This window comes from Lutjanus erythropterus, chromosome 23 (assembly GCF_056507025.1).
Source record: "Lutjanus erythropterus isolate fLutEry1 chromosome 23, fLutEry1.hap2, whole genome shotgun sequence".
In the NCBI taxonomy this organism is placed as follows: Eukaryota; Metazoa; Chordata; class Actinopteri; order Lutjaniformes; family Lutjanidae; genus Lutjanus; species Lutjanus erythropterus.
In genome coordinates this window covers 23,685,558-23,711,128 of record NC_139339.1, presented here as the reverse complement: position 1 = coordinate 23,711,128, position 25,571 = coordinate 23,685,558, and the positions used below count along the sequence as shown (strand labels likewise).

Here is a 25,571-nt window from a genome sequence, read left to right as displayed (position 1 = left end):
CCATTGTTTATTTGTGCGTAGAGCGGGGATGTGAGATTCGATCACAAGTGTCACTCAAGAGGCATCTGGAGATGCATCGTACTGGCAGGTGTGAACTCACGTACACGGCATTATCTCAATAACCATGTTGCATCTTGTCAATTACAAATACTGCCAGGGAGGTGAGCCCTTTTCCCCACTGTGATTGTCTGCCTCATTCATGAATACACCTTAAATTTAAATAATAAATGGTTCATAATGACTTATTTATTATTATTATTATTATTATTATTATTATTATTATTATTATTTTTATTATTGTTATTATTATAGATACACATATACATAGAGATGTGTAAACTTGTGGCTCATTTATCTGTATTTCCTGAATATATTAGCAGAAGGAACAGTGAAGCTCACAGACTTCTGAGAGAAATGACAAAATAAGATTAGTTTTGATTTATGTACAAAAAAAAGGCAAAGTCAGGATCTGTGTTTCTATCTAAATGTATCCCAAATTTTAACTGTACTTCAAGTAAATCAGGAAAAAAAAGCAAGTGATTGCTTGTTTCCATCCACTGTCATTATGTGATTATTAGGTGGTGGTTCATCGAAATAAGCAGTAGGTGGTGCCAATTTTCCAGCTGGAAAACCATTACACGACTGCAGAAGAGGGCCAAGAGGTGTTAATGTTTGTGCTGCTATCGCAAAAAAAAAAGAAGAAAAAAGATACACCTGAACTGGTTCGCTTTCCGTTGAAACAACCACAGTGGAAATAAGAGAAGAAAGAAAGCCACCGTAATGATGTGCATTGCAATTTGAGTAACATTAGTCTATTGCTTCACACGAACAAGTACAGCGGGGGTTGATGTCAGGGTAGAGGGGGGAGTAACGTTTGAAGAAACCATACGGAGAAAAGGAGTGAGTTTCAACACTCATTAGCTTGTAATGGAGACATCATTTTACTCTGAGGAAAAACATGTTAATGGAAAAATTAAAGCAAAAGAAGCTGTCTATTTCTACTTTATAAAAGTGCTAGTCAGGCCTCAAACTGTGCAGCCATCATGGATGTGTTACAGAGCCATGAGGAGACGGAGCAGAAACAGCTGATGTTAAACAGTGAGTTGTTCATTACGTTAAAACTTATTTAGAAAAACTGTTTGCATCTCTTATTAAGACCATTAACTCTCAAAAAAGTGATAACACAAGCATAAAACAAACCGTGCTATACCGTATATATTCGGGAATTTCCCACTTTGAGCTGTTCAAGTTTATATAGAACCAGTGTATAAAGACAGCAGAGCAAAGGGAAAAGCCACAAGCAGAGATGCTCCGCTCACAGCGCCTGTGTGGTGTCGTCTCTGGCAGCCACAGACTGAGTATCTTTTTCTGTTAGAATCAGGGAGGCCTCAGGATGGAACTGAGCTCCTCTTGTCTGACAGACACCTCACACTCAGTGGAAATCTCATACCGTAAGCTGACAGTCATCCAGACCGCAATCAAACTTTTGGTTATTGAAGATAAGTATAGACTATGAGGGTGTTACGTGGGAGATCCACAACCGTGAGGTGTCATTTTTAACTTTCATATGTTAGTAGCAGTACTGTACAATACCACAGCCTGTGTACTCATGTTTAGTATGCCGTCTTTCCTAATTTGATATTGTCGAAAAAGTGAAAAACCACATCACATCATGAAGAGATAGATGCGTAAAACAACAGCCGATGTCTCTGATCTGTGATTTCACAGTGTGAGGCTTCTCGCCTGTTTTCTCAAAGAGTAATTATAAAATGTGCTGAAGTATCACAACAGGATGTAATGCTGTGTTCTGTGAGTGTGACTTACGTAGCCAACGTCTGGCCGGTAACAAGTGTATGCTCCCAGAATGCTGTGCAGCACATCATGATATGGCCCGCCCTGATGATGGACAAAGTAAGAATGAAGACAATGGAACAAAGAGGCCAGAAATACACTCATACACACACCTGCTCCTCCTTGGAAATTTCCTTTAGGTTTACTTCGATACGATAACGTCAGAGTGAAAGAGCTGAGTGTTGAATTAAAAAGGCTGAATGAGAGATTTTTGTACAATTAAAAAATGTCAGTGTTTTATAGGGTGTGTGAGCTTCTCTCACTGACCTGTTGGAAGATACACAGGTGGGGGAAGGTTCTTGAGATGTCCAGCTTGATCAGCTCCAGGCTCGACTCCCGATCTGACGAGTCAGCATCTGAAAGACACGGACAAACATTAAGAAAAGGGAGTTAGGATTTTCTGAAGTGCAGCTGTATGAGGTACTTATCCATAGTTCATATAGAGTAAATGGTGGTCGGCACACCCCCAGTTTGGAGAAGCAGCAAGAGTACCAGTGTAGGAAGCTAAATAATGTACTGCTGTGGTCAGGGTCAGCAGCAAAAGGTATTTTTTAGGCACTTAAAAAAAAAAAAAACAGTTTAAGTGTACCCCATATTTAGAAAATTTTCACTGCTTTATATTGCTGTCAGGCAGCTTTTTCTGACAAGAAACCTGCTTTATATAAACCAAATATTGCTCCTTTGGCAAAAACAGTCATTTTACTGTACAGAGTACAGAAGTTACTGTTAGACCACCGCCTCAGCATGTTAGTTTGTTAGTTATCATCTTGGTGCTTTAATTCAGATTTACCAAAGTCACACAACACCACAAACCAAAAATAAACACTTTTTTTTCAAGTAGAGGTACAGATATTTGTGTAAAAAGACTAAAAGTACTGATTCAACTTCTTTACTCAGGTTTTTCCACCTGTTATGTCTTTTTCGTCAAGCCACATCTTTTGCGTCGCTTTTCCTTGTTACATCTTTTTAGTGTGTGTCATTTTTCAATTTGAAAGTTCTTTTTTGGAATTGTCTTTTCTATGTGCTATTATTCCATCCATTTAGGTCGAAATCAGTCTTGATGATGGGAAGGTGGCGTGCAATAATGTAAAAGAAAAATAATCATTAAGTCCCCACAAATACATTTAAACTAAAGTAACAAGCCTGTTATGAAACCATACGGAGTAGAAAGAACAGATATTTATGTTAAAATGTAGGGAGTAAGAGTAAAGTAGTGAGAAAAAAAAATACTCAAGTACTATATACAGACCTGGAAAATCTGCTTAAGTATAGTACATGAAGTATTTATATTCCTTTGGCCAAAGCAATCTGCTTGCTTTGGAGAAAGCCATATTTGGTTTACTAAACATCAGTTTTTCTCCACAAAAGGTTGTCAAGGTAAAGTGGTGAAAATATTCTATAATATATACTGTACAATATGATCAGAATATAATGAACACAAACTGATCTGATTCTGTGCTGATGCTCCTGCTGCTTCCTGTGGTGTGTTGATCGCCATCTTCTGTAGATAATACACTGACTATGGATGAGGATACATCATACAACCCCACTTCTGACTATCCCTTTGATATGGCCATTTTCTCTTCTGTCTCTACCTTCAGTTTCAGGCTCCGAGGAAGGTGCTGGCGTGGTCTTCCACTTTTCTTTTGCCCGGGCCAGACAGATGTTATACAGCTCTGTGGGGACAGAACCACAGCACAGTCCAAATGAGAGAGAGAGAGGGAAAGAAAGACACTGAGCAGAGAACATGATGGCTGGACAGAAACCGCTTCAGGTGATGAAAGGATTCAGCTCTTTACATTACTGTGCAGCAGTAACACTAAAGGTGATTAAAGGAAACAGATCAGAGGACATTCATCTTGCTGCAGCACAGTGCAGCTCCCAGCCCATGCTTTGACCTGTGGCTGCCCTCTAGTGATGAGATGCTGGATCCAAATAATGAGCTTCTCTGAGACGTGACAGGGAGCTCTGCACCGGCGGCCCCGACACTGTGCAGGACCCAACACTAGCAGATTAATATTGACTACAGGCATTTGGCGACTGCAGGCCGTGCTGAGCAGGCTCGCAAGCAACTGAGAAGAAGATCTGGAGTCTAATGTGGACATACCCTTCAGGGGTAAAAGAGTAAATGAGCCCACAATGTGATTCAGTGGGACTTTCATTAGGGATTTTTAGAAAAAAAAGTAGTTTCACAAGATTTATTACTCTAATCTTCTGAGATTCTGAATCACTTCACAGATTCCAGAGAACTCTTTTTTTACTTTCTTGATGACATTATGTTGTGTGAACGAAGAACAGATTTGATCACTTCTATCAATATTCTTTATCTTCATTCTGTTTGGAGGATGAACATTCAATAATGTTGTCATGTGAGTTAGCTGTGGGTTGCGACTCAAACCCTGATATTTTAGGATGCGTTTGTTTACATTTTGGGAAAATGGCACCATTAAAAGTAAGCAGCATTAGGTATTAGTAGTGCTATCAGTGGATTACCCTGATGCTGAGGAAAATTCATAAATCTATTCATGAATGGATCATTGCATGGGCACAGGGACAGAGACCCCAGGGAGTCAGGTGGCAGAGACACAAATGACTGAAAAGGGACACAAAATGACTATAAAGTGACCAAACAGAAACAGAATGACCAGAAAAGACAAAAATAACTACAAACAGGAAACAAAATGACTTACGAATGTTTATGCGTGATGGACATGGACATATTCTCAGGCAGTGTAAGTCACAGTGAACCTAAAAACATGTATGTCATGTCTGTGTGCTCAGACATGACCACAGTATTATGAAGAAAAGTGTGTGAATTAGACGCTAAAGGTTTTAAAGTATCTTAATAACAATAGTAGAAATGCTACTTGGTAGCATTAGCAGCAGGAATTGAACGACTTTACATAAAATGGAGGAATACTGTCACTGAGCTGCTACTTATGAAAGATGGACAGCTTTGAAGGGGATGGAGCTGTGTGTGTGTGTGTGTGTGTGTGTGCAGAGTGATAATGCATAGGACTGCGCTCCATTTAAAAGGCTGAGTTGTACAAAGCGGAGTGGGCTAGCTCAGCAGTCAGCGAGCGAGTGCTTATCTGCGAGTATCCCTGAGGGTGCTGAGGAGCTTTCTCTCTCTCTAAGTTGGTGCTCCCTTAGCAAGTGGAAAATGAAACTGCAGTGTGTGTGTGTGTGTGTGTGTGTATTATAATCTCCATCCAGACTGGAGAACTCATTGAAATGCTGCTCGTTCCCTCTTGTAGTGGGGGGGGGGGGGGGGGAATCACTGGACCATGCTCCTCCTTAATGGACACACTCTTCCTTCCTCTTCTATCTGTCTCACAGCCGCTTATTAAATTACAAACACTGAGACTAATTGCTGCATGTATCTGTGTGAGTGTGTGTGATTACAGTATGTGTGTATGCTGCCCTGTTGAATGAACCAAATGACCATACTGGTGTGTTTTTAAGTGCTGAACAATGAGCGGTCAGGTGACAGTGTAAACATTAAATGACAATGACCAACAAGGATTCATTTCTACACCCACTTAAATTATGGTTTAACTTTAGAAAAATTTTATTTAAATTAAAACTTAAATGTAATTCCATTGCACAAAAACTTAAAACTCCAATTTAAAATGTGATTCAGTATTAACTTCAAACTTTAACCTGAGGAGGTTTAACTTTTAAAAATGGCTTTTTGAGATGGACTGACGAAATTAATGAAGTTACTCCATTAATTTGGCTCAGCTTCTGCAGAGCCGTCATGAGTAGATTAACTAGACTAACTAGCTTTTTAGCTAGCTTGAAAATAATGATACATTTTGTTAACCTTTTAGCTAACTTTAGCTCAAAAACAATGCAACATTTAGTTCGGTTTAAGTCATTTAACTAGAACAAACTGAGATTATATATTAAATGTGCATTTTAAAGCTGGTTTTGTTAAACTTTGATTAGATTAAATCAGTCTTAGTGGAGATAATGTAGTTTTGGAAACTGACGTAATGAGCCTCTTTCTCATCATAAATAACATACACCCTCAGAGACACACTCACTGCCACATACCGTGTGTGATGTTGAGCTCGTTGCCCATAGCCAGGCTCCACACTTTGCCTCTGACACTGGGGGGGATGCCCTGCCACCAGAGGTCTCGCACTCGGCGAGACGTACACCTGCAGGAGTGGAGAGAAAGTTTAGCCCGTTAGAAAATTTTGTCAAAGGAGTCTGGAAGCATTGGAGAAAGTGATATTTGACTTATGTAACAGCACCTTCCCATCAGAAAAGGCGGTCTGACAGCAAGGCAAAGTGGTGAAAATATTCTAAATATAGAAAACATTTAAACCGGTATCATCAAATACATTTTTCTGCTGTCCCTGTCCACCATAGTACATTGCTTTGCTTCCTACATTGATCCTGCTGATGCGTCTCCAATCAGAGTTGTGTCGCCCTCCATCTACTGTAAGTAATATACTGATGACAAGTACAACCACACTTCAAATAATCTTCACTATTCCTTTAATAAGTGTCCCTCATAGAGCAAATCATCATTTATCGATCAGAGCCACAAGGTGGCAGTCATTTCTTCCACTGCTGCAGCCACTGATGCTATATCAAGTGCAGGAAATAACTCCTTAACCAACACATCTTTCACTCCGTGTTTAAGTTTACCTCATATATCACATTGTTCCCCTTCTGATTCATAGTACTCAGTACAAATTTCTACAACATTTCACATTTAGGAAAGAACAACTAATCCTAGTCCAAAGCCTCCTGCACCACTGACAGCCACTGACATTGATATTAATTGAAACCAACATGCTGGAATGAATATGAAGCTGTTCTGCAGGTAAAACAGGCTGTGTTTTGTTAATCTCATAATGAATCATTATGATGTGTTGGTAATTTCTCCCTGCAGTGCTGCTCTACACCAGCTGTTCACTATATGCTCCCAGTATGGTGACATCACAGTTTGACAAAAGTGGTCTTGTGCTGTAATGATTTGATGGATTGAATGGAAAGACAGACAGACCATTAGGGTTCTAATATCTTGGTCATCATTTTACATATCATTTAATGGCCGACTGCGATTTACTATTACTGACAATATAATAAATTTTATGTCTGGGCAACACATTTACATATATTTCATGTATTAAACTAAAGACCTGGCCATTAAAGGTGACCTGTATGCTGACATTTAATTCTTTACTATGGTGTAGGTTTAAAGTTTCATTTGCTTTAAACAGACTCTAGTTGTGGTTAATATGGTTTCTTTGGGCTGGTGTGAAAGCTGTCAATCAAACTCTGTTGTCGAACAACCAAGCAGACCGAGACCACTGAAAGGGACAGTTCATCACAAAATCAATAGCCTGTGGTGCTATTTATCCATCTGTACTGTTCTGGTGGGAGTTGCAGAGTTTTGGAGGTATCGACTGTACAGATGTCTGCTCTCTCTCCAGTAATAATGGGACTAAATGGCACTTAGCTTCTGGTGCTCAAAGCACAAACTCAACAGCAATGTCTCTGTCCAGAAATCAGAACGCTGAGGCTCAAAATAATCCACAGACCTTGTTGTGAGCAGTTTCATGTAGGAACTACTGTCTTTCTGCAGTAAAATCTACCAATAGCGTTTTAGAATCTAGTGAGACCACTGTCTTTCTATTGGACAGAAAGCTTGAGCACCACAAGCTGAGTGCTATTTAGTCCCATTATATTGGAGAGAAAGCATCTCTACAGGCGTGACTTTAGCACAATAACTACTAATGAATCCATCTGTTGATCGTGAAATATGATACATCTTGTTACACTGTTTCTGTTTTGTTTCATCTTGTTACGTCTTTTTTATCTCGTGTCTTTTATGTTGTTTTAGTCTTGTTAAGTCTGTAACGAAGGAATAGTTTCTTTCTATGTTTTATTGTCCTGACCACCACGCTGAAATCAGTCTTGATGTTGGGAGGGCAGCGCGCAATGATCCAAAGTAAAAATAATCAATAATTCCCTTCAAAGGAATAAAAACTACAACAACGATCCTGTTTTGAAAATGTAAGGAGTAGAAAGTACAGATATGTGTGCTATACTGCAGAGAAAAGTTGTCAGACAAATAATTAATCATAAAGTACCTGAAAACTATACTTAAGTACAGTAACAAAGAATTTGTACTTCGTTACTTCCCACCTCTGCTGGTGCTGGTTTGGAAACTGATGGTCTGAATATTAAAAGCTAATACGATCCATGCTCCTACTTCTGCTTTCTATTTGATTTCTGAGCTAATTGCTGACTCAGCGAAGGCAACTGACTGGATTTATTCTGACATCAAACGCTTCCCGAAGGAACCTGGCTGCTTTCCATGACCAGTCCAGTTACATGTAGAGTGCCGACTTAAAACACAAGAACAGACCAGTGAGAAAGACGAATCAACCACTGCCAATTAAGAAAAACAAAGCAGTTCAGAACTGTTTTGCTGAACAATTAGAGACTCTGATCCATTTGTTGGGAAGGAATAAAATCAAATTTCTTTCACTATTTAAAGCGCTGCTCTGTTCAAAGGTCTGACCAGTATTTGTACTGACAAATTCATTCTCTGTACAAACAAGAAAAAGACCTGGAGCATCAGTTTTTTAATCATGAACTCTCTTCGTACTCACATTGTGCTCCAGTTAGGCAGGATCTCTTGGTTCCAGGTCTGGGCGGCTGTGCCGATGCTCTCCTCGAGTTTACACCGATCCTCCAGCTGCTTCTTTCTCTTCTGAGCCTCCTTCAACTCTGCAGACAGGAGTGTGGACAAACGTGGTTAGATCCGAAACAGAGGCAAAGTCAAAGGCTAATTACACTATTTTTAAACCTGGGTGACATTTTTACATATTTCGGGTCTAAATAAGTAACAGGTACAAAAAATTAGGCCCAAGGATTAAAAATACTGGACTTTTAATAGAAGAGAAAAGCAGGCTGACGACAGACAGAGAGTCTGTTCTGTCCTGTAGGAGTGTGCCAAGCTTTAGATAAGGTGGATTCCAGTGCTTTAGAGAGGATGCTTTCTGCAGTTTAACACTCCACAAGAAGACAGTAAAGGAACCTTGATGACTTTGTGAAACAGCCTCACCTCTCTTCTTGGCCTGGGCCACCATCTCCTCATATTGCTGTCTGTGTTTCTGGGCCTCCTCGGCTGGCTTGGCGGGCAGATTACTGTAACACGCACACATCAACGCAAAAGGAAACGGGTTAGCAACTACATGTTCTGAGCTTAACTTGCATTATTCATGTGGAGCTGGCATGCGTGGTATACAGAGTGGAAAACATAAGCAACCAAGTGAACAGGACAGAAGCCCTTCACTGACTCTTGTTACGAAACAATCGCACCCTCAAGGTCCATTTAGTAGCTTTTCTGGAGCTTTGAATCATAGTGAATTCCTGATGCCACAGAACTGATAAAAAAAAATCTACCTTCTGAGACAACAATTTGAAGATCATATGAGTGAAAGCACCAGAACATGATCCAATAAACCTTGGATTTGTCAGTGCAAATGTTAGTCTCACAAAACTTTTTAACTCAAGATGCATTTATTATCTTTTTCTGGAGCTTTCAACCACATCTCTCTGTTCTCTGCCACCTCCATCTGCCGATAAACCCTGAGATGTGATTGAAAACTCCAGAAAAAGCTACAACCCTGATTCCACAAGAATTGGGAAAAATGTTTAAGATTTAAGTAAAAACAGAAAGCAATATATACAAGGCAAGATATTAAATATTCAAACTGATCAACTTTACCATTTTCTCTTTCTGCCCTTTCCTGTCTGTCTAAAGCTGTCCTATCAAATAAAGGCTAAAAAGCTTAGAACTTATCAAAAATCATTGCATTATGTTTTTATTTATCTTTTAAAGAGTCTACAAACATTATGGGCATTTTAATATCTGTTCTTGTGGTAAATATGATCTTTTACTGTTTCATTGGTGCTAATCAGTTGAGCTCAATGTGATTTTAAGGACTTGAGTATTTTCTGCTTTAGCGTGGAATACTTGGTGCATTCTACAACTATAGACAGATGATGCACTTTAATGTTATTAAGGCACTAACACTGCAACTTTTCTGCACATTTCTACCAGCAGGGGGGGCCAATAAGAGGGGAAAGAGGTGGGAGGTTGCATGCAGCAGAAAAACCTGAGCAGCAGTTGAGCTGAGTTTTGCCAGTCATGGTGTTAGGCCAGATTTCCTGTGTTAAGACGAGGAAGTTTCTTCTAAATCACACTATTGTTTTCATTCGCCATGTTCCCCAGCAGTAGTGCTAATTCTGCAGCTGAGCAGCACCGGTGAATGAGACATGAGGGAGCATATGTCTGTGCGTTCGTAACAAAATGTAAAATGTTAAAAAAGCGGGGTAATGGAGCCAGGCTGCCAGAGGGTTATTAAACTTTCAGCAGCACTTCTCTTTCACCGCCCGTGATACAAACAGGGACACAGAGAGAGCTGGAACAATACTGAATGGAGTCTAATGACCCGGCAGAGGAAGGGCGACTGATACAGGAGGAATGAGGGGAAGATGAAGATAGAAAAGACAACAGACGAGGCTTTATTGTCTGATGAGCAAACTCCACCGGCAGGGAGGGAGAATGAAAAATGTGGGATAGTCTAACAGCCCAAAGATCTAAGACAGTGTGTGTGTCTGTGTGTGTGTTTACATACGCAGGTCTGTCCTCCAGTATAAGTGCGGTGGTGGAGAGGGGCTCAAAGTCCAGGTTTTTCCTCACACTCTGCCTGGGAGACGTCGGGTTGCCAGGTCCAGCTCTGCCACTCTTTGTTTCATATTCCTGACAACAAAAGTGGAGTTTTAATCACAACAGTGTTAGAGGGAACAACTTTGCTTTTGAGGGCAGATTTATTTGAGCTATATTTAGTTTCACGTTGCTGCCAATAATAAGTGGTCTGCGACATTTACACTGACACAAAGAAGAATGACGTGAGGTAAATTGGTGGATTAGTTGCTTTAACTTCCATGTCAAAGTAAAACAAAAGGACGTGTATGTGGCTCCAAAGCCAGAGAAAATTGCCACAAGGATCACAGCTGACCTCAAAACTAATGCTGTGGTCAGACACAGGCTGCTAGGTTGTTTTAAAGAGATAGTTTGGATTATTTGAAGTGGGGTTGTATGAGGCGCTCATCCACAGTCAGTGTATTATCTAAAGCAGAAGGCACTCGACACGCCTGCTGTTTGGAAAAGCAAAAAGGAGTACCACTTCAGGAAGCTATATAATGTACTGCTGTGGACAGGGTCAGCAGCAAAACATATTTTAGGCACTTAAAAATAAAAAAAACTAGATCAGTATAAGTACATGCTATATTTGGAAGATTTTTACAGCTTTACTTTGTTGTCAGACAGTCTCTTCTGACTGGAATTATTAACTGTATTAATTTAAACCAGATTTTGCTCTCTTCCTCAAACAGTCTCCACTGGAAAAATCAATAATTTTGCCTCCCAAAAGACAGGAGTTGCTGGTCTATCACTGCCTTGATCGGTTAGTTAGTTAGTTGTTTCATTGCATGACTTTTGTGTTTTAAAAGGTTAGTTTGGATTCACTGAAGTCACAAAGTAACACAAACAAACTGCACAACACAGGAGTTCCTGATCTGTTAAAGTAAAATGATTGATTTTGTAAAATGCAGTCTGGTTGGTGTGGAGAGTTGCCTCTGAGACAGACAGGGAATATAGTACTGAGACCATTTACAGACATTATTTTTTTGCTTTTAGCCTTTGACAGGACGGCTTGCAGATAGACAGGAAACGATGGAGACAGCAGGGGGGTGACATGCAGCAAACAGCTGCAAGCTGAAATCAAACCCACCTTTGCTTGTTGCTAAAGTAGCTAACAGTTAAAAGTTCAGCTAAGTCAGTTGATTCAGCCCTGGGATGCCAGGAGCCAATCGCAGCAAGAAAACCACCTTCCTGTTGTCAAACTTCTCAGAGGTGGCGTTTGGTTGTGGTCTCGCCGTGTTTACTGTGAGCCACCAGTCGGGGAGGAGTCAGCTAAGTTAATGGACCGCTGTAACTGCCTGTTTTTACAGAAAACACGTAAATACGTGGGAGAAAATAGGACTCTGCTTTCCATTTCATGTGGACTGAAATACATTTTGCTGCTCATCGTGTCCACAGCAATGCATTGCTTAGTGTTCATGCTGGTACTCCTCTCTGCTTAAAGTATCCCTTTAAGTCACTCAGAGATGTCTTGACAACCTTGTGACATCGCTCTTTCGGCCTCTGAGCGTTTGTCAGCTGGTGTCTAATGAGTCTGCTGCACCACTGGCTGTGTGATTTTGGCCTATAGAAGGAGGAGGCCATGTGACTGCTACAGCTCAGGCCTCAGAGCAGTTTAACTAAAGGTCAACTGTCAGCTGACTTACAGGTCGTGTGTGTGTATGTGTTGGCAGCACTGACTTTAAATCCAGGAATCAGTGTTAGGGGAGCTGATAGAGCCCAGGGAAGACCTTTATAGACACTATAGCGTCTAGCAAATTCATTAGGAAGCTACTGTAAATAGGGCAAGTGCAATATGAGCACACACACCCCACTGTGTGTCCAAAATGGCCTCCGGTGTGCGATGAACTGGTTAATAATGCAGGTTGAGGACTGCGAGCAATCAGCTTAACACTGTGCTGCTGCCACAGGGACGTTCACATTGATCAGCACAGGCCACAATACACACAGGAAAAACTACTCCTCCAACAGGAGTGTGTGAGTGTGCACGCATGACTGTAAGTGATGCAGGCCATGTTATCAATCTGCCTTAGTGTCACGCTCTGCTGTACCAGAGCCTGCTCTCTATTGGCCCTGAGGGACAAATAAAGGTAATTGAATCAGATTGAATTTTTGTTTGAGGAGGAGGGCAGGACATCACAGAACAAACGTGGGAGGAGAGACATAAAAAGACATAAAGTCATCATGAATTAATTATTAAAGCTGTAACATTTACTTATAGAGCAGACCAAAAGGTTAAGTTCTTTACAAGATTCATAAAAAATACCATAAAACAAAATAAAAAGCAATAAGAAGAGTCTGCAGCCAAGGTAGCAGCTCTGTGAGGCTGCAATTAAAGGGATAGTGCAACCAAAAATAAAAATTCAGGCACTACCTACTCATTCTCATGCCAATTGAAGGTCAAATTTCAAGTCCACTGCTGGAGTTTCACAGGAAAACAGCATTGTGGAATCTCCCAAACAATTCAAGTGAATGATGGATAGTTTTCAAAAGTAAAACAACAACAAAAAGACACATGAAATGCCTCCATACTGCTCATACTGCTAATCCAAAAGCCCCAAGATGACTTGAAAGATGTCATTTACACCATGGTTTTTGCAGAAATCCTCTCTGTAGATCTTTAGCTTGGAGCCACGTTCACGTGTGCGTGCACACCGTCCAAACTGGATGTGTGCGGTGCAACAGTGTGCACCCACAAGTGAACGGCATGTCAGAGCTTTAGGAGACTTGGATGATGCCAGATGAGCAGTATGGAGGCTTTATTTTCCAGTTGTTTTTCCCTTTTCCATGAAATTTTGGAAAATTTTGGGAGAGAATGTTTTCCTATAAAAATCCAGCAGTGTTTTGTGGACTAAAAAAACTAAAGCCGACCTTCAATCGGCATGAGGGTGAGTACATGACAACTGAATTTTCATTTTTGTGGTCAACTACTCCTTTAATTAACACGCTTTGTGCTAAATCCTAATGTCAACACGCCAACAATGACAATGAGCAGTGTTCTCTGCTTTGAAACCCTGAGGACATGTCTGTTACGCTGTCTCGGTGTCAAACTCCACCACCTGAAACATGGACACTCTGTCCAGCAGCTTTATTGGACATGTCCAGACATGTTTGAGCCACCAAAGCCAGAAGACGGTGACAGGATGGTATTTTTTTCTTTTGTGTTGGAACTGAAGTGAGCTGAAGTGAACTGTTGGGCTGTTTTGGACTGAGTGAGTCACTAAAGGTACTTCACAACTGACTGTTAGGGAGGGTGAGGGGAGTGTGTGTCTGCTTGTGGGGCTTAAACTTCCTTTGTTCCTTTACACAGACTTTAAAAACACGAATAAACACAAAGGCGCAGTTAACAGTATCTACTTTCAGTATCTTCAAAGACTCAAAGAAAAAAGGTGGCCACATTTCTAGGTCCTGGCAGGTTATCATCTTATTTGCACAAAGCAGGGAAGCTGCACATGTGCAAATAAGATGAAAGAAGAGAAAGAAGAGGAGCAGCCTGATGTAAAAGAGGTGAGAGGAGGACATAGGCAATGGGAGAGCCTGAGAGTAGAAGGCCTTAAACACCTCTTGAGGATTAAGCATCAAGGGAGAGCAAAGTTGACAGAGAAGACGAATGAAGGGAGTTGATGGAGGAAGAGAGGAGGATGATTGAGGCTGGAAGTAAAAAGCGCTAATGGAAAACCGCTCCCTCCACCGCTGGAGAACGGAGGTGATGCATGGGTAAGACTGTACTAAGCGCTGGGAGTACAGTGCTACACGGAGGGTGAGTCACTATTCTCGTGTGTGGCGTTTCACCTACTTTCCGTATTCTTTGCCATCTACAGCCCCTCCATCATCTCTCTGAATCTGTTCCCTCACTCCCCACTCATCCTGTCTTTGACTGCACTCAGCTACAAGCCTGATAAATGAAGCTTTTTCATTTAAAATACTTGGATAAACATAAACTGACATTTCTGTTTGTAAGACCACACATTGTATGGTTTATGTGTATGGCCCAATATCACAGACACTGTCTAAATGGGCTTTATAGGCTCACAATATTAACATTCCTGACCCAAACCAAGTTCTTTAAAGCTCTGCCAAGAAGAAAGGAAAAGTTCAAATTTAGATTTTGTCTCTCTCTTTTCTCTCCTAAACATGAATGAGCTCAAACTAAGACAAATATGAGACTGACCATTTTCTCATACTTCTTAAATCCAGCTCCTGAGAAATAGGTTTTGTCTTGTCTCATCCCGAGACTAACTAGAGTATATATAGCTAAAAGATCTTCAAATGTTCTTTTTTTGTCTCACTGCACTGATCTTAAAGTTGTCTTAAATAATCGGCTCTTGAGATAAGAGTGAGATCTAAAAGAAAACTCAGTTGTCTTAATGAGATCTTAAATTCATCGCAGTGGTCAAATTAAAGTCTTGTTCCTTCATACGGCTGTCAAGGAGAAACCTCTGAGACACCTGTGAGCTCAGCGAAAGATCTCCTGCTTTTCTTTTCTTTTGCCTATTTTTTTTTCTCCTGATGGAGGAGAAACAGATGAGACTAAGCGCAAACTAGAGAGAGTCTAATTTAATTCTCGTAAGACAAAGAAAAGTTGACTGTGAGAAACAAAATTTTCATGAGTAGTCACATCAGACAAATCTACAAGCTCATGTTTCATTTGCACTGATGGATACATCTATTCAGCCTCCTGTTCAGACAGATTTCTCTCTGTCCTGGACCTCTTTGGGCCAGTCACAACTTTATTTAACATAGGTTTGATGCGATGACTGACAAGAAGAGTCTCAGTGCTCCAGATCTGAACAGTCAAGCACAATTCACCAGGCTCATGAAACTTTGATCAAACTGTCAAACCAAACAGTGCTGATCAAATATCAGCTAAGATTCTGTTGCCAATTTCTTGCCTCATGTTTTTAGAAACATATTTTAGCATACTGTTGAGCTGTAATTTTTTTTAGAAAGTTTGTGACCAGGTCGCCATTTTTTCCTGCTTGCAAACGGACCAAGCACCACCCCAACTATGTCACACATTTCATGGCTCTGATCAGTTGTAGGTCAAAGTTCAACGCTCTGATTTGTTGGTCCATCCAGTTGGAAGAGCCAGAGGCATTGTGGTCTGCGCCTGTTGACATCGCACCTTGGAAAGATGAACTGAGAGGTTCTGGTAGGGTTGGGTATCAGTGCATTTCAGGCATCAATTGAAATAACCCAGTGCTAATAGTATCTCCAGTCAAACAATACTTGCATTCAAAGTTTTTGGTACCCAGATCTAGAAAAAAACACTATTGAAATGGTTTTGCTCACAAGCCACTGACTGCAAGTGTTAAATAAAGAAGAATCTTCACAAAAAGGTATAGTTATAGAGTATAGAGTCCTCTATTGATATTAGTATCACTCTAAGTGTACTGGTATTGATACTGGTCTTGTTAGTTTTTAAATTAAACCCAGCCCTATGTTCCAGACTAATGAAGCTTTAACGAAGCTTTGTGTCGTAACTACTCATGGTACCATTCAGTAAATACTGTAGCTAGCAAGCTAAACAAACTAGCCAGGTGGGAACCTGAGTACTAGTCAGTCACAATGGTCTAGCTAGCTTGTTAATGATCAGTTAGCAAAAAAGCTAGCTTGGTTGCTAACCAGAAACTATGTTTATACAGTTTATTCAAGGGATGCATTTGCACTGTCTATAAACCGTGGCTCTTTTGTGGAGAGTTAAAACAACTGAATGGTGCCACAGAGCCGATTGGACTCTTTGACGTTACAATCAAAACATGCCCAATACTAGTGAAGTAAATGTTTTGTAAGTTAATTATGATTTGAATCTTATTTATTTAGTTATGGTAAAATTGTACTCAGACAGGTTGTGAAGAAATCCCCAGCTTGACAACATTATCTAAACCATTTTATTTTTAGGTAAAATGCACAGTAATGAGTAATTTTGCTGTTTGACTTGTTGCCCTGTAACACTTCCTTTTGGCTAATGTCGACCTGTGTTACCAGATCTCACTAGCTGAGTACAATGTTACCATTACTGGTAGGAAGCATAACCGAAACCACAAAAATAAATGTTGTATGTACATGTAGAAAGAGAAAGCATTTTCATAAAACAGTATTTTCTCTCATGTGAACGGTTGACCAGTATAAAAAAAGCGAGTATCGAGCAGCTTTAAGCTTTTTTTAATGGACGGATAATATGCATAGACTGTTCCACTGGTTTATTAAAGTCAGTATGTACTTGAGAGAACAGATGCAGGTCGATAAAAAAGGTTAGCAGGAGCTTTGCACCCTGTGAATGGATGGATACTGCAGAGAGAGACAGGAAGGGAGAGGAAGAGGAGAGTGAGGTGGACGGGGGGGGGGGTAATCTGGCATCTGTTCAGCAGCAATGCAGGTGTTACCAACAAGGTGAAACACAAGAGAGTGTTGAGTGATGTGAGAAAAAGTACGGTGCAAACAAGTGAAGTGAGTGGTGTACTGCAAGTATGTGAGGGTGAGAAACTACGTGGACTGATTAGTTATAACAATGGACTGTACATTCCTCTGCCACTCAATAACCAGTCCTGCTGGAGCACTTAACACTGACAAAGACTGGAACAGAAGCAGATTACCCATTATCACTTTACTCATTGCTTTCCTGGAGCTCTGTTAACCATTTCTGCTGCAACAGGCTTTGGTTACAGGCTGCGACACAGACACAAGATTTTTAAAATACCCATTCAACACCCTCAAACAATTTAAAAATGTGTTTAAAAACACCTTCAAAATCTAAAACTAACAATTCCTACTGATAACATGGGTACAAAAGTGTGATATTATAACCATCTTTGTTCTACAATACATATTTCATGAAAATGTTATAGTTGTGCCCCAGATTTTCAGAAAAGCATGATTTAATCAGGCATAAAAAGGGTGATCTATACTCTGAGGACCCCTGTCTCACTTCCTTGCTGTCAGATGCGTCTCAACCAGAACGTATCAACTCTGTGGCCCTTCTAAATCAAAGCTAAATAAAAATTATGGTTTAAAAATGTGTATTTTGATTAGCATTAAGAGAACTCTGAGCAACTTAAAAAATAAATAAAATGGTTACTCACTACAATTATGCAGTGAAATGAATACATGTAACTTTTTGTCAACTGTGTCAGATTTTCCATGAGTCTGTTCTTTCAAAATAGATTTTCCCAACATAACTGAAGTGTAAAAAATCAACACCACCTAAAAGTACAGCTTCGTCCCGATTCTCAAGAATGAGATATGCAATTTCATTGAACAGACGAGTGCACCAGCAACTCTTTGTATTTTCAAAGTGTGCTGCACAGAGGACAGAAACGGAAACTATTTCCATGTGACATCAGCTCACCACTCGAATGATGTCACTCGAGTGACATCATTCGAGGACACATATCAGACATCACATGGCTGCCCCCGAAGACACTAAAGGCGTGTTGTTTTTCATGAACATGCTCCTGTTACACATTTCAGTCAAACTGTTCCCGTCTGCCTGAAGCCTGTCTGATGAGGCTGGGTTGCTCAAAAAGCTCACGGACTCAAACGTGGAGCAGCTCTTTGTTCTTCAGGCCACCTTCCAAGCATGACAGGGTCCTATTAAGCAAAAGTAATTCTGCTCTGTGAGTCAGGCCACTGTGCTATATAGCTTCAAACTACAGCAGTATTCTGCAGCAGACAGATAATGAAGCTGCCTCAGCTCATAGTTTCCAGAGACGAGTGTACAACTGATCATATCACAGAACTCGGTGTCTCCCTGCGACAGACCTCCTGGCGCCTTATTGTTTCAAGTCTCTGAATAAAGTTACATTTTCATGAATAGCCGTCTGGCAACAAAACCCAGAAACTCTGGTTATCTAAATAAAAAAACTTGTATTAAGTTATACATTTCCCCACAATGATAGGAAACCCTTCAAGTCCCCTCACTTCTAGGGTGGAACTTCACTCTGTGTGTGGGGGGGTTTGTAGCTTTTAGCTGTTGGAATAGCAACAGTATCCCATGATAACCTGCCGTCAGGGCAACCTGCTTTGTCACAACTTCTCCAATTTCCTGGTGGTGGGGAAAGAGCTCTCTAGGCTCCCGTCTGCACTGACTGGCTGGCTGTCATGCTGGCTGCTAATGGCCATTATGGCTTAAAACTACAGACATCAGGAAGCCGCACTTTGAAGATGACGTCATGTTGTTTTCTGGTACTGATTTCAAACTTGTCTCCTAATAGAGTCGCGCAAAAAGGAACACAGTGGCCTTGAAAGAACTCCACTGCCACCATGGATTGGTACCTATGCATCATATCCACATGAAAACACCGCTAGCTTTCTCTATAATGGAAGCTGGGAGATGAAAGGCCACAGCAGGGTGCTTGGCCTTGTTTCACTGCATGCCAAATTCACAGCTTTTAACTGGAAGCCCCTTGAGGCCGTCCAGAAGTATTTTCCAAAGCCAATCAAGCACAGAACAAAGAGTGAATAAGTCAGGTGGCCTCTGTGTGGTCGGCAGTAGGTAGGTGTTTGTTTAACAGCTGCTGCAGGACAGGACACAGGTTCACTAATGAGATGGATTACTCAAATTCCATTTCTTTTTTTTTTTAAATAGATGATTATATTTTAAAAAAGCATCAGCAATCCCAAATAAAAGGAGGTTTAAAAGCACTGACTTGTGTGTGCAGCCACCACAGATTCCAGTCTACTGCACATACGTGGAACGCGTCCTCCAAGCAGACACCAGAAAGCAGTATAAACAAAACTAACAGCCACCCATTGCGTCCTCAGGCACATCACTAAATTCCCTGTACATTGTCTGATTTATTTGTTAATGTCATAACTATGATTTCATGCTCTGTGTTGACTTTATCTCAGCCCCGCAAAGTCTCGGTCTTGACACACTCTGGACTCGGTTTACGTGGACTTGACTACAACATTAGCACCCATAAACTGTGTGCTAACAATCTCAATCAAAAGTTCATCGCCCGCGGACACCAAATGCCAAAATTTGCATGGGTGGTGGTGCCTCACGGTGAGATCTAGAACCACTATTTTTGACTGATGACCAAAGATTTCACCATGTTTCTCCCAGTACAGTGTAACAGTGCCTTCAAGTTATCTTAAAAGCATATTGTTGATCAGATTATTATTGTACATTAGTCCATTAGTGTTTCTATACACTAATAACTACATAGCTTGTGGTGGTGGAAAGCTTAACACAACAACCACAATATCCATTTATTTTGCTTCACACTCATCCTCAGAGAAATGAACCTCATTAACTAGAAAATCCATTTAATGAGGGGAGTGCAAACTCCTCAGTCATATTGTTATCATATCTGGTTATTCATAGTAACATAAATTGGCACCTATTTTAAGATCACATACAATACTGTTGAGGCATTTAAATATATCTGAATAAATGTGAGACAGTAACTGTAGAGTTTCTTGGCAAGGCGTGGGGAGTAATGGATTATATGTAATGGGATTACATAATCTGGATACAAAAAAAGGTTACAGATAAAAGGCATAATAACAGCTACATTTAGTAAAAATAAGGATTATTAGTAGGATTATAATGCTGAAATAAAGAACAATATACTAATATGCACAGTGCACACACAGCTGCCAATTCATTATCATGGCCTCTAATGAAAAAATGCATCACTGGGTGGAAATTTGTCTTTAAATTAATCAATCAATCAATAAGTTGCACACAGCAAAGGAAGGAACAGCTGAACAAACTAATAAACCTATTATTAATCAGCTATTGAATTAATTTGCATGACTTCATACTATTTTGATAATCGATTAATTATTTTGAGTTTTTCTTTTTTTAAGAAAAAATGTCCAAATGATCTGACTTCAGCTTCTTAAAAGTAAATATTTTCTGGTTTCTTTGTGTACAAAGACACTTGAGGACATTGTCTTATGCTTTGATGAACATTTTTTACATTTTTGAAAATAACTGTTAGTAGAAACCCTGAAACACTACATTAGGCTACATTTTTATCATATGTTATATTGAGGAAGTAATGCAAAGTTTTCAAGTTACAATACTTTAATATTGTTAAACTTGGATTAGGTTATTCACTGCATTTTTTTTTATAGGTAATTAGTAACTGTATTGGAATACACGACACCTGAAACACTAACAGTTGAATTACAGTTTCCACAGGGGAGCAGAAGAGGAGCATGAGTTAGAGGCTATAATCATGTGGAAGCTTTGTCAAAATAAAATGATGGAAAATGTTCAATATTCAATCAAACCGATGGAACCACGAGCACCAGCACCAAACACTCAAATATTATCTTACGCTGTTTTCATCTAAGCACATTTTTTCCTGGAAGGCATAAATAAACGGCATGCCGGTGATTCAGTCTGTCCAATGAGCTGTGTGTCTCTTTAACTGCATCAGTGATAACAGCAGGAGGAAATCCCTTGACATGCTTCAAAACGCCAAAATAGAAAAGAGACGATGCTGTCATGCTGCTGCACGTGCTTCTGTTGTAATAAGTTGAATGTAATAGGCTGAGTTACATGCAATTAAGACGGGTCATCTCAACACGAGCAGGAAATTAAATATTTTCATCTTTCTAGAGACAGAGACATCCTGACTGTCATTATCCAGTTCCCCACCACAAAGCACAGACCTCCGACCAGCTGAAAGAGGCTATTATGTGAAACCCGAGCCATCCTCTTCCTCCGCTGCCTCTCTGTCACGCTCTGACTACCAATGCCCTCTGATTCCTCCAGACAAGGAGACAGACAGTGGGTCAGCGAGCTCACCTGCTTGTCCTCGCCACACAAATGCTCACTCACCATGAACGCTGCGGTTCCTTACAGACGACCAGTCCTCCGGTGGGGGTTCGTTTTTTCCAAAACCCTAGCCTCGCGTCATTGCTGCTCCCGAGGGGCTCACTCCTGGCAACGGGTCGCCCGGGAGCAAGGAGATGAGGAGGAGGCGAAAGAGGAGGGCAGAGGGACAGACGAGCTGCCGATGGAGGGACACACCCCGCATTGGAAGCGATGCAGCAGCAGCAGCAGCATGATACCCCTCTATCTACCCCCCCACCCCCACCCCTCTCTGTCTCTCTCTGAGCGGTGACGCTACGCTGAGCGGCTCTGCATCAGGTCTATAGCTGCTGCTGCTGTGTGTGTGTGCGTGTGTGTCAGCAAATCAGCACGGCTGTGTGTTATTAGTCACCATCGCTGCACTGAGAGGAGCTCTGCGCTCTGCTGTGCCCTGGCAGCCATTCTAATCAAGCACAGAGTAACGGATCAGGTCTCAGCCACGCAGCCGTCTGCTCTCTTAATCCAGCCAGGACTCAGCAAGCAGCAGCAGCTCGAGTCCTGATACAGGTTACACAGCCTGAGATCTGGGAGAACTGTTCCACTTGTTCCCTGCTTATTGGTTCATTCTCACTATACACACATGCAGAGGTTGCCTCACAACCAGGCTTGGGGAGTAATGGATTACATGTAACAGGATTATGTGATACAAAAAAAAGGTAACTGTCTTCCATTACAGTTACAAAAAATGAGACTAACAGTTACATTTAGTAAAAATAGAGATTATAATTTTAAAATACATGTTAAAATAAAGACTGATATACTTCTATGTGCAGTGTGCACACATTACACTTCACAAGTCTCAACATCACTCTGATCTCAGAGAGACCAGCTAATCTGACAGTTGCCAAATTATTATCCCTTAAAAAAGAAAAGAAATTGTGCCATTAACTTGTTTCAAGCTCTAATTTGAATAAATATTTACAGGTAAGTCCAACCACTAACATTACCCACACAGACAATCTGCTAATGTTACCTTAACAGAACAACCGCTAACGTTAGCTGCACGGGTAATCATTTGCAAACAAACTCTTTTTACCAACAGCAGTTTAAAAAGAGAAAAAAGGCAGGATCCGTACACCAAAAGAGCTCCTGTATGAAACTTTATTAGTGTAAAGTTTCGAGCTGTGCGTTCTTCCTCAGACTGCTGTAGGAAGAGCATTCAGCTCTAAATAAATTTTCATACGGGAGCTCTTCTGGTGTGCAGGTCCTGCCTTTTTTTCTCTTTTTATGCATTTGATATTTTATGATCCAGCACCCAACTCATTGGGCCTCAGGGATGTGCGTGTCCTTCTTTTATAGTTTTTTTTTTTTTACCAACTTTTTTACCAACAGCAGTTTCCCAAGTTTTCCCAAGTCCATGTAGTGATATCCTTTATGTTGTGTGTTTAACAAAGGCACCGCCTCCTAGAGAATAGGGCTGTGTCATCATCTTAATTCTAAATCAAAAATGGATCGAAATCAAAAGCAGGATTGACGCATCATGGGATGTGTTATTTTACTGTTAAAATCAAATTCAGGATAGCCATTTATTTACAAAAACAATTAAGTTTACATCTGAGTACATGTCAGGATTTTATCCATATGGTCTTCTCCAGCTATATGAGACCAGAATGATAGGCAGACATCCTATAATTTAAAATTTTTGTTTCACCCTCTATACACAAGCACAACATTCAGACTTTTATTCTTCCACAACATGTTGATCAGATTCCATTGTTCCTTTACTGACAGAATTATCATCATCCAGACTTTTAGCATCCCATGATGCTCTAAATGCTGCATCAGAAAGGTTTCCATCCTGATCAGCAGAAAATCATATTTCATCAATAACTTTATGGCATTAAAATTATTTAAAGATATTGAATATAGCACAAAATACTAGCTTTCAGAAGCTTCAGCTCAATTTATGCATAACTATTTATATTGGCTTTCAAAATCCCTCATTTATTTAAGTCTAGAAGGGCTTTAAATGACTTAACATTAAAATTAAAACTCCCGCTGGGAATATTGTCTGATTTTAATTCAGCCTCGCTCCCACATCGCAGTAACTCAGACATGTCTGGGCCGTCACACAATGTGATTTAGAGGCTCAGCAGGTTACAGAACAATTACTTTCTTCAGCGGGTGGCAGTTCACTGTGACCAGACATTGTAGTGAGGCCTCAGGATGCGTTGGAGCACCGAGTCCCCAGACTCACAGCGATGCAAAGTGGCGTAAATTAGAATATAAAACCTGATTCCTAGCGTCGCTCTCGGAGGGGAAAAGTTGCTGGTGGAAACAGCACACGGTGTGTCTCGTAGCAGCTGAACAATAACCTCAGCAAATAATGCATTCCACACACACATAGAGGGTTTGCTGACCCCGCCTTTGAACAGCAGCGTCAGTGGCAAGACAAAAGCTTGAAAGCCTAGCCTTGTTAACGGATTCCTGAGGGCCAATATAAGGTTACAACCACAGAGGAGACAGACTTAAGATATTAAGCACATGTGGGTGTGTACATCTGCACAGAAGTAAGAGACCGCATTTCAGTCCTAGGGGTCTAATTTTTAACCGTACAAGCAGGAGGGTTACTTTAAACATGTATTCTGATCCAGTTATTAAATACCTGTTAAAAATGTAGTCAGTAACGTAATCACAATATTACAGTAGTAATATAACTTGATTACTTTCCGTGACTTTTGGATTACATCAATATAAAACATGGTGAAATTGTTTAGCCTAATCTAGTGGTTTCAGGGCTGCAAAAAGTGATCATTTTCATCAGCAATTTATTGGCCGATTATTTTCTCAATTGATTGTTTAGTTGTTTGGTTCAAACTTTTTATCTTCACATCTAAATTGTTACTAAAAATGCAACTGCTAAAAATAAAGTTTACAGAATTCGTTTATACCCACAGCAACTGATGTATATTGTACTTTTATCTTTTTTACCAGCTCATTTGAACTTTGATGGTATGTTTTAGTCATGATTATTTTACTGCTGATTTTTGGAGCAAGAGACCGAATGACAAATCTGACAACGGGATCCTTTCATTTAAAAAAAATTTATTTGCTTTTTTTAAATATATGAGTGACTGTGTGGTTGAATTTAACCTGACATGCCAAAGGGTTTGTTACACAGAACCATCTAGGAAGTCATCCTTAGTAACAGTTTGGAAAAGGGCACGCACTTTCAAGACACTTGGCAAGTGATTGGATGAACCAGCTGTCTGTCACATCTAACATGGGATAACTTCAACCAGTCAGATCAATCTGTCGCTGAAGCCAGTTGACAATGAAGAAATTCTTTCCAGTTCTGATATAGTTGATGCTATCACAGTATCTACGCTATCCTCTTCAGGAGCCGCCGCTGTTTGTTCGAGACGAGTTGCTTCCACGGACACTTTTTGCTGTCGTCACACCTAAAACCACAGTAGCTGACAGTAGTCCGTCCTAGGACACCGACTGGCTGAACCACTTTTGGTCGCAAATCCAGCTGCCTCATTTTCAAGGAGTAAACTCAACTTTGAGCATGTTCCTAAACTAACATTTAGATTTTGTATGACCCCTGAATCTGACATGAAAATAGTTTCCTTATTGACTTACAATTGGCCCAACTGCAACTGATTTTTATTTTCTTTGGTCATAAGAGAAGTTTTTCCAACCTTTTTACAGCTGTGGTGATTAACATTATTTACACATACACTGAAAATGAACATTTCACTTCATCACAGTAAATCAGGTTATTGGTTATAAACAACATAAATTTAGGCCTGGTTAGTAGATTAGAAATTAATTGCGAATTATTTTGATAATTGATTAATCAGTCTGACTGTTTTTTTAAGAAGAAAAACGGTTAAAATTCTCTGATTCCAGCTTCTTAAACGTGATTATTTTTTGGTTTCTTTACTCCTTTATGACAGTAAACTGAATATTTTTGTGTTTTGGGAAAAACAAGACATTTGAAGATGTCACTTTGTGCTTTGGCAAAACACTGATCGACATTTTTCATTAGTTAATGATATTTTATAGACCAAACAACCATGATTAATGGAGAAAGTAATGGACAGATAAATTGATAATGAAAATAATCATTAGTTGTAGCCTTATTCATGATAGATTTCTACGTAAGGGTGATAAATTGTCTGTAAGGAGACTTGGCATCATACA

At 40.2% G+C, this 25,571-nt stretch overlaps 1 protein-coding gene across 1 annotated transcript in view; it reads right to left on the bottom strand.

Moving 5' to 3' along the window:
- Positions 1–25,571, bottom strand: part of tbc1d14 (TBC1 domain family, member 14) — a 55,826-nt gene that overhangs the window by 7,468 nt on the left and 22,787 nt on the right. Inside the window, exons 4-10 of the mRNA XM_084711762.1 lie at positions 10,524–10,648; positions 8,945–9,027; positions 8,490–8,607; positions 5,911–6,017; positions 3,447–3,527; positions 2,119–2,207; positions 1,825–1,896 (exon numbers count right to left, since the gene is read on the bottom strand). Coding sequence (XP_084567888.1) covers positions 1,825–1,896; positions 2,119–2,207; positions 3,447–3,527; positions 5,911–6,017; positions 8,490–8,607; positions 8,945–9,027; positions 10,524–10,648 — 675 coding nt within the window. The remainder of the gene's footprint in view (positions 1–1,824; positions 1,897–2,118; positions 2,208–3,446; positions 3,528–5,910; positions 6,018–8,489; positions 8,608–8,944; positions 9,028–10,523; positions 10,649–25,571) is intronic.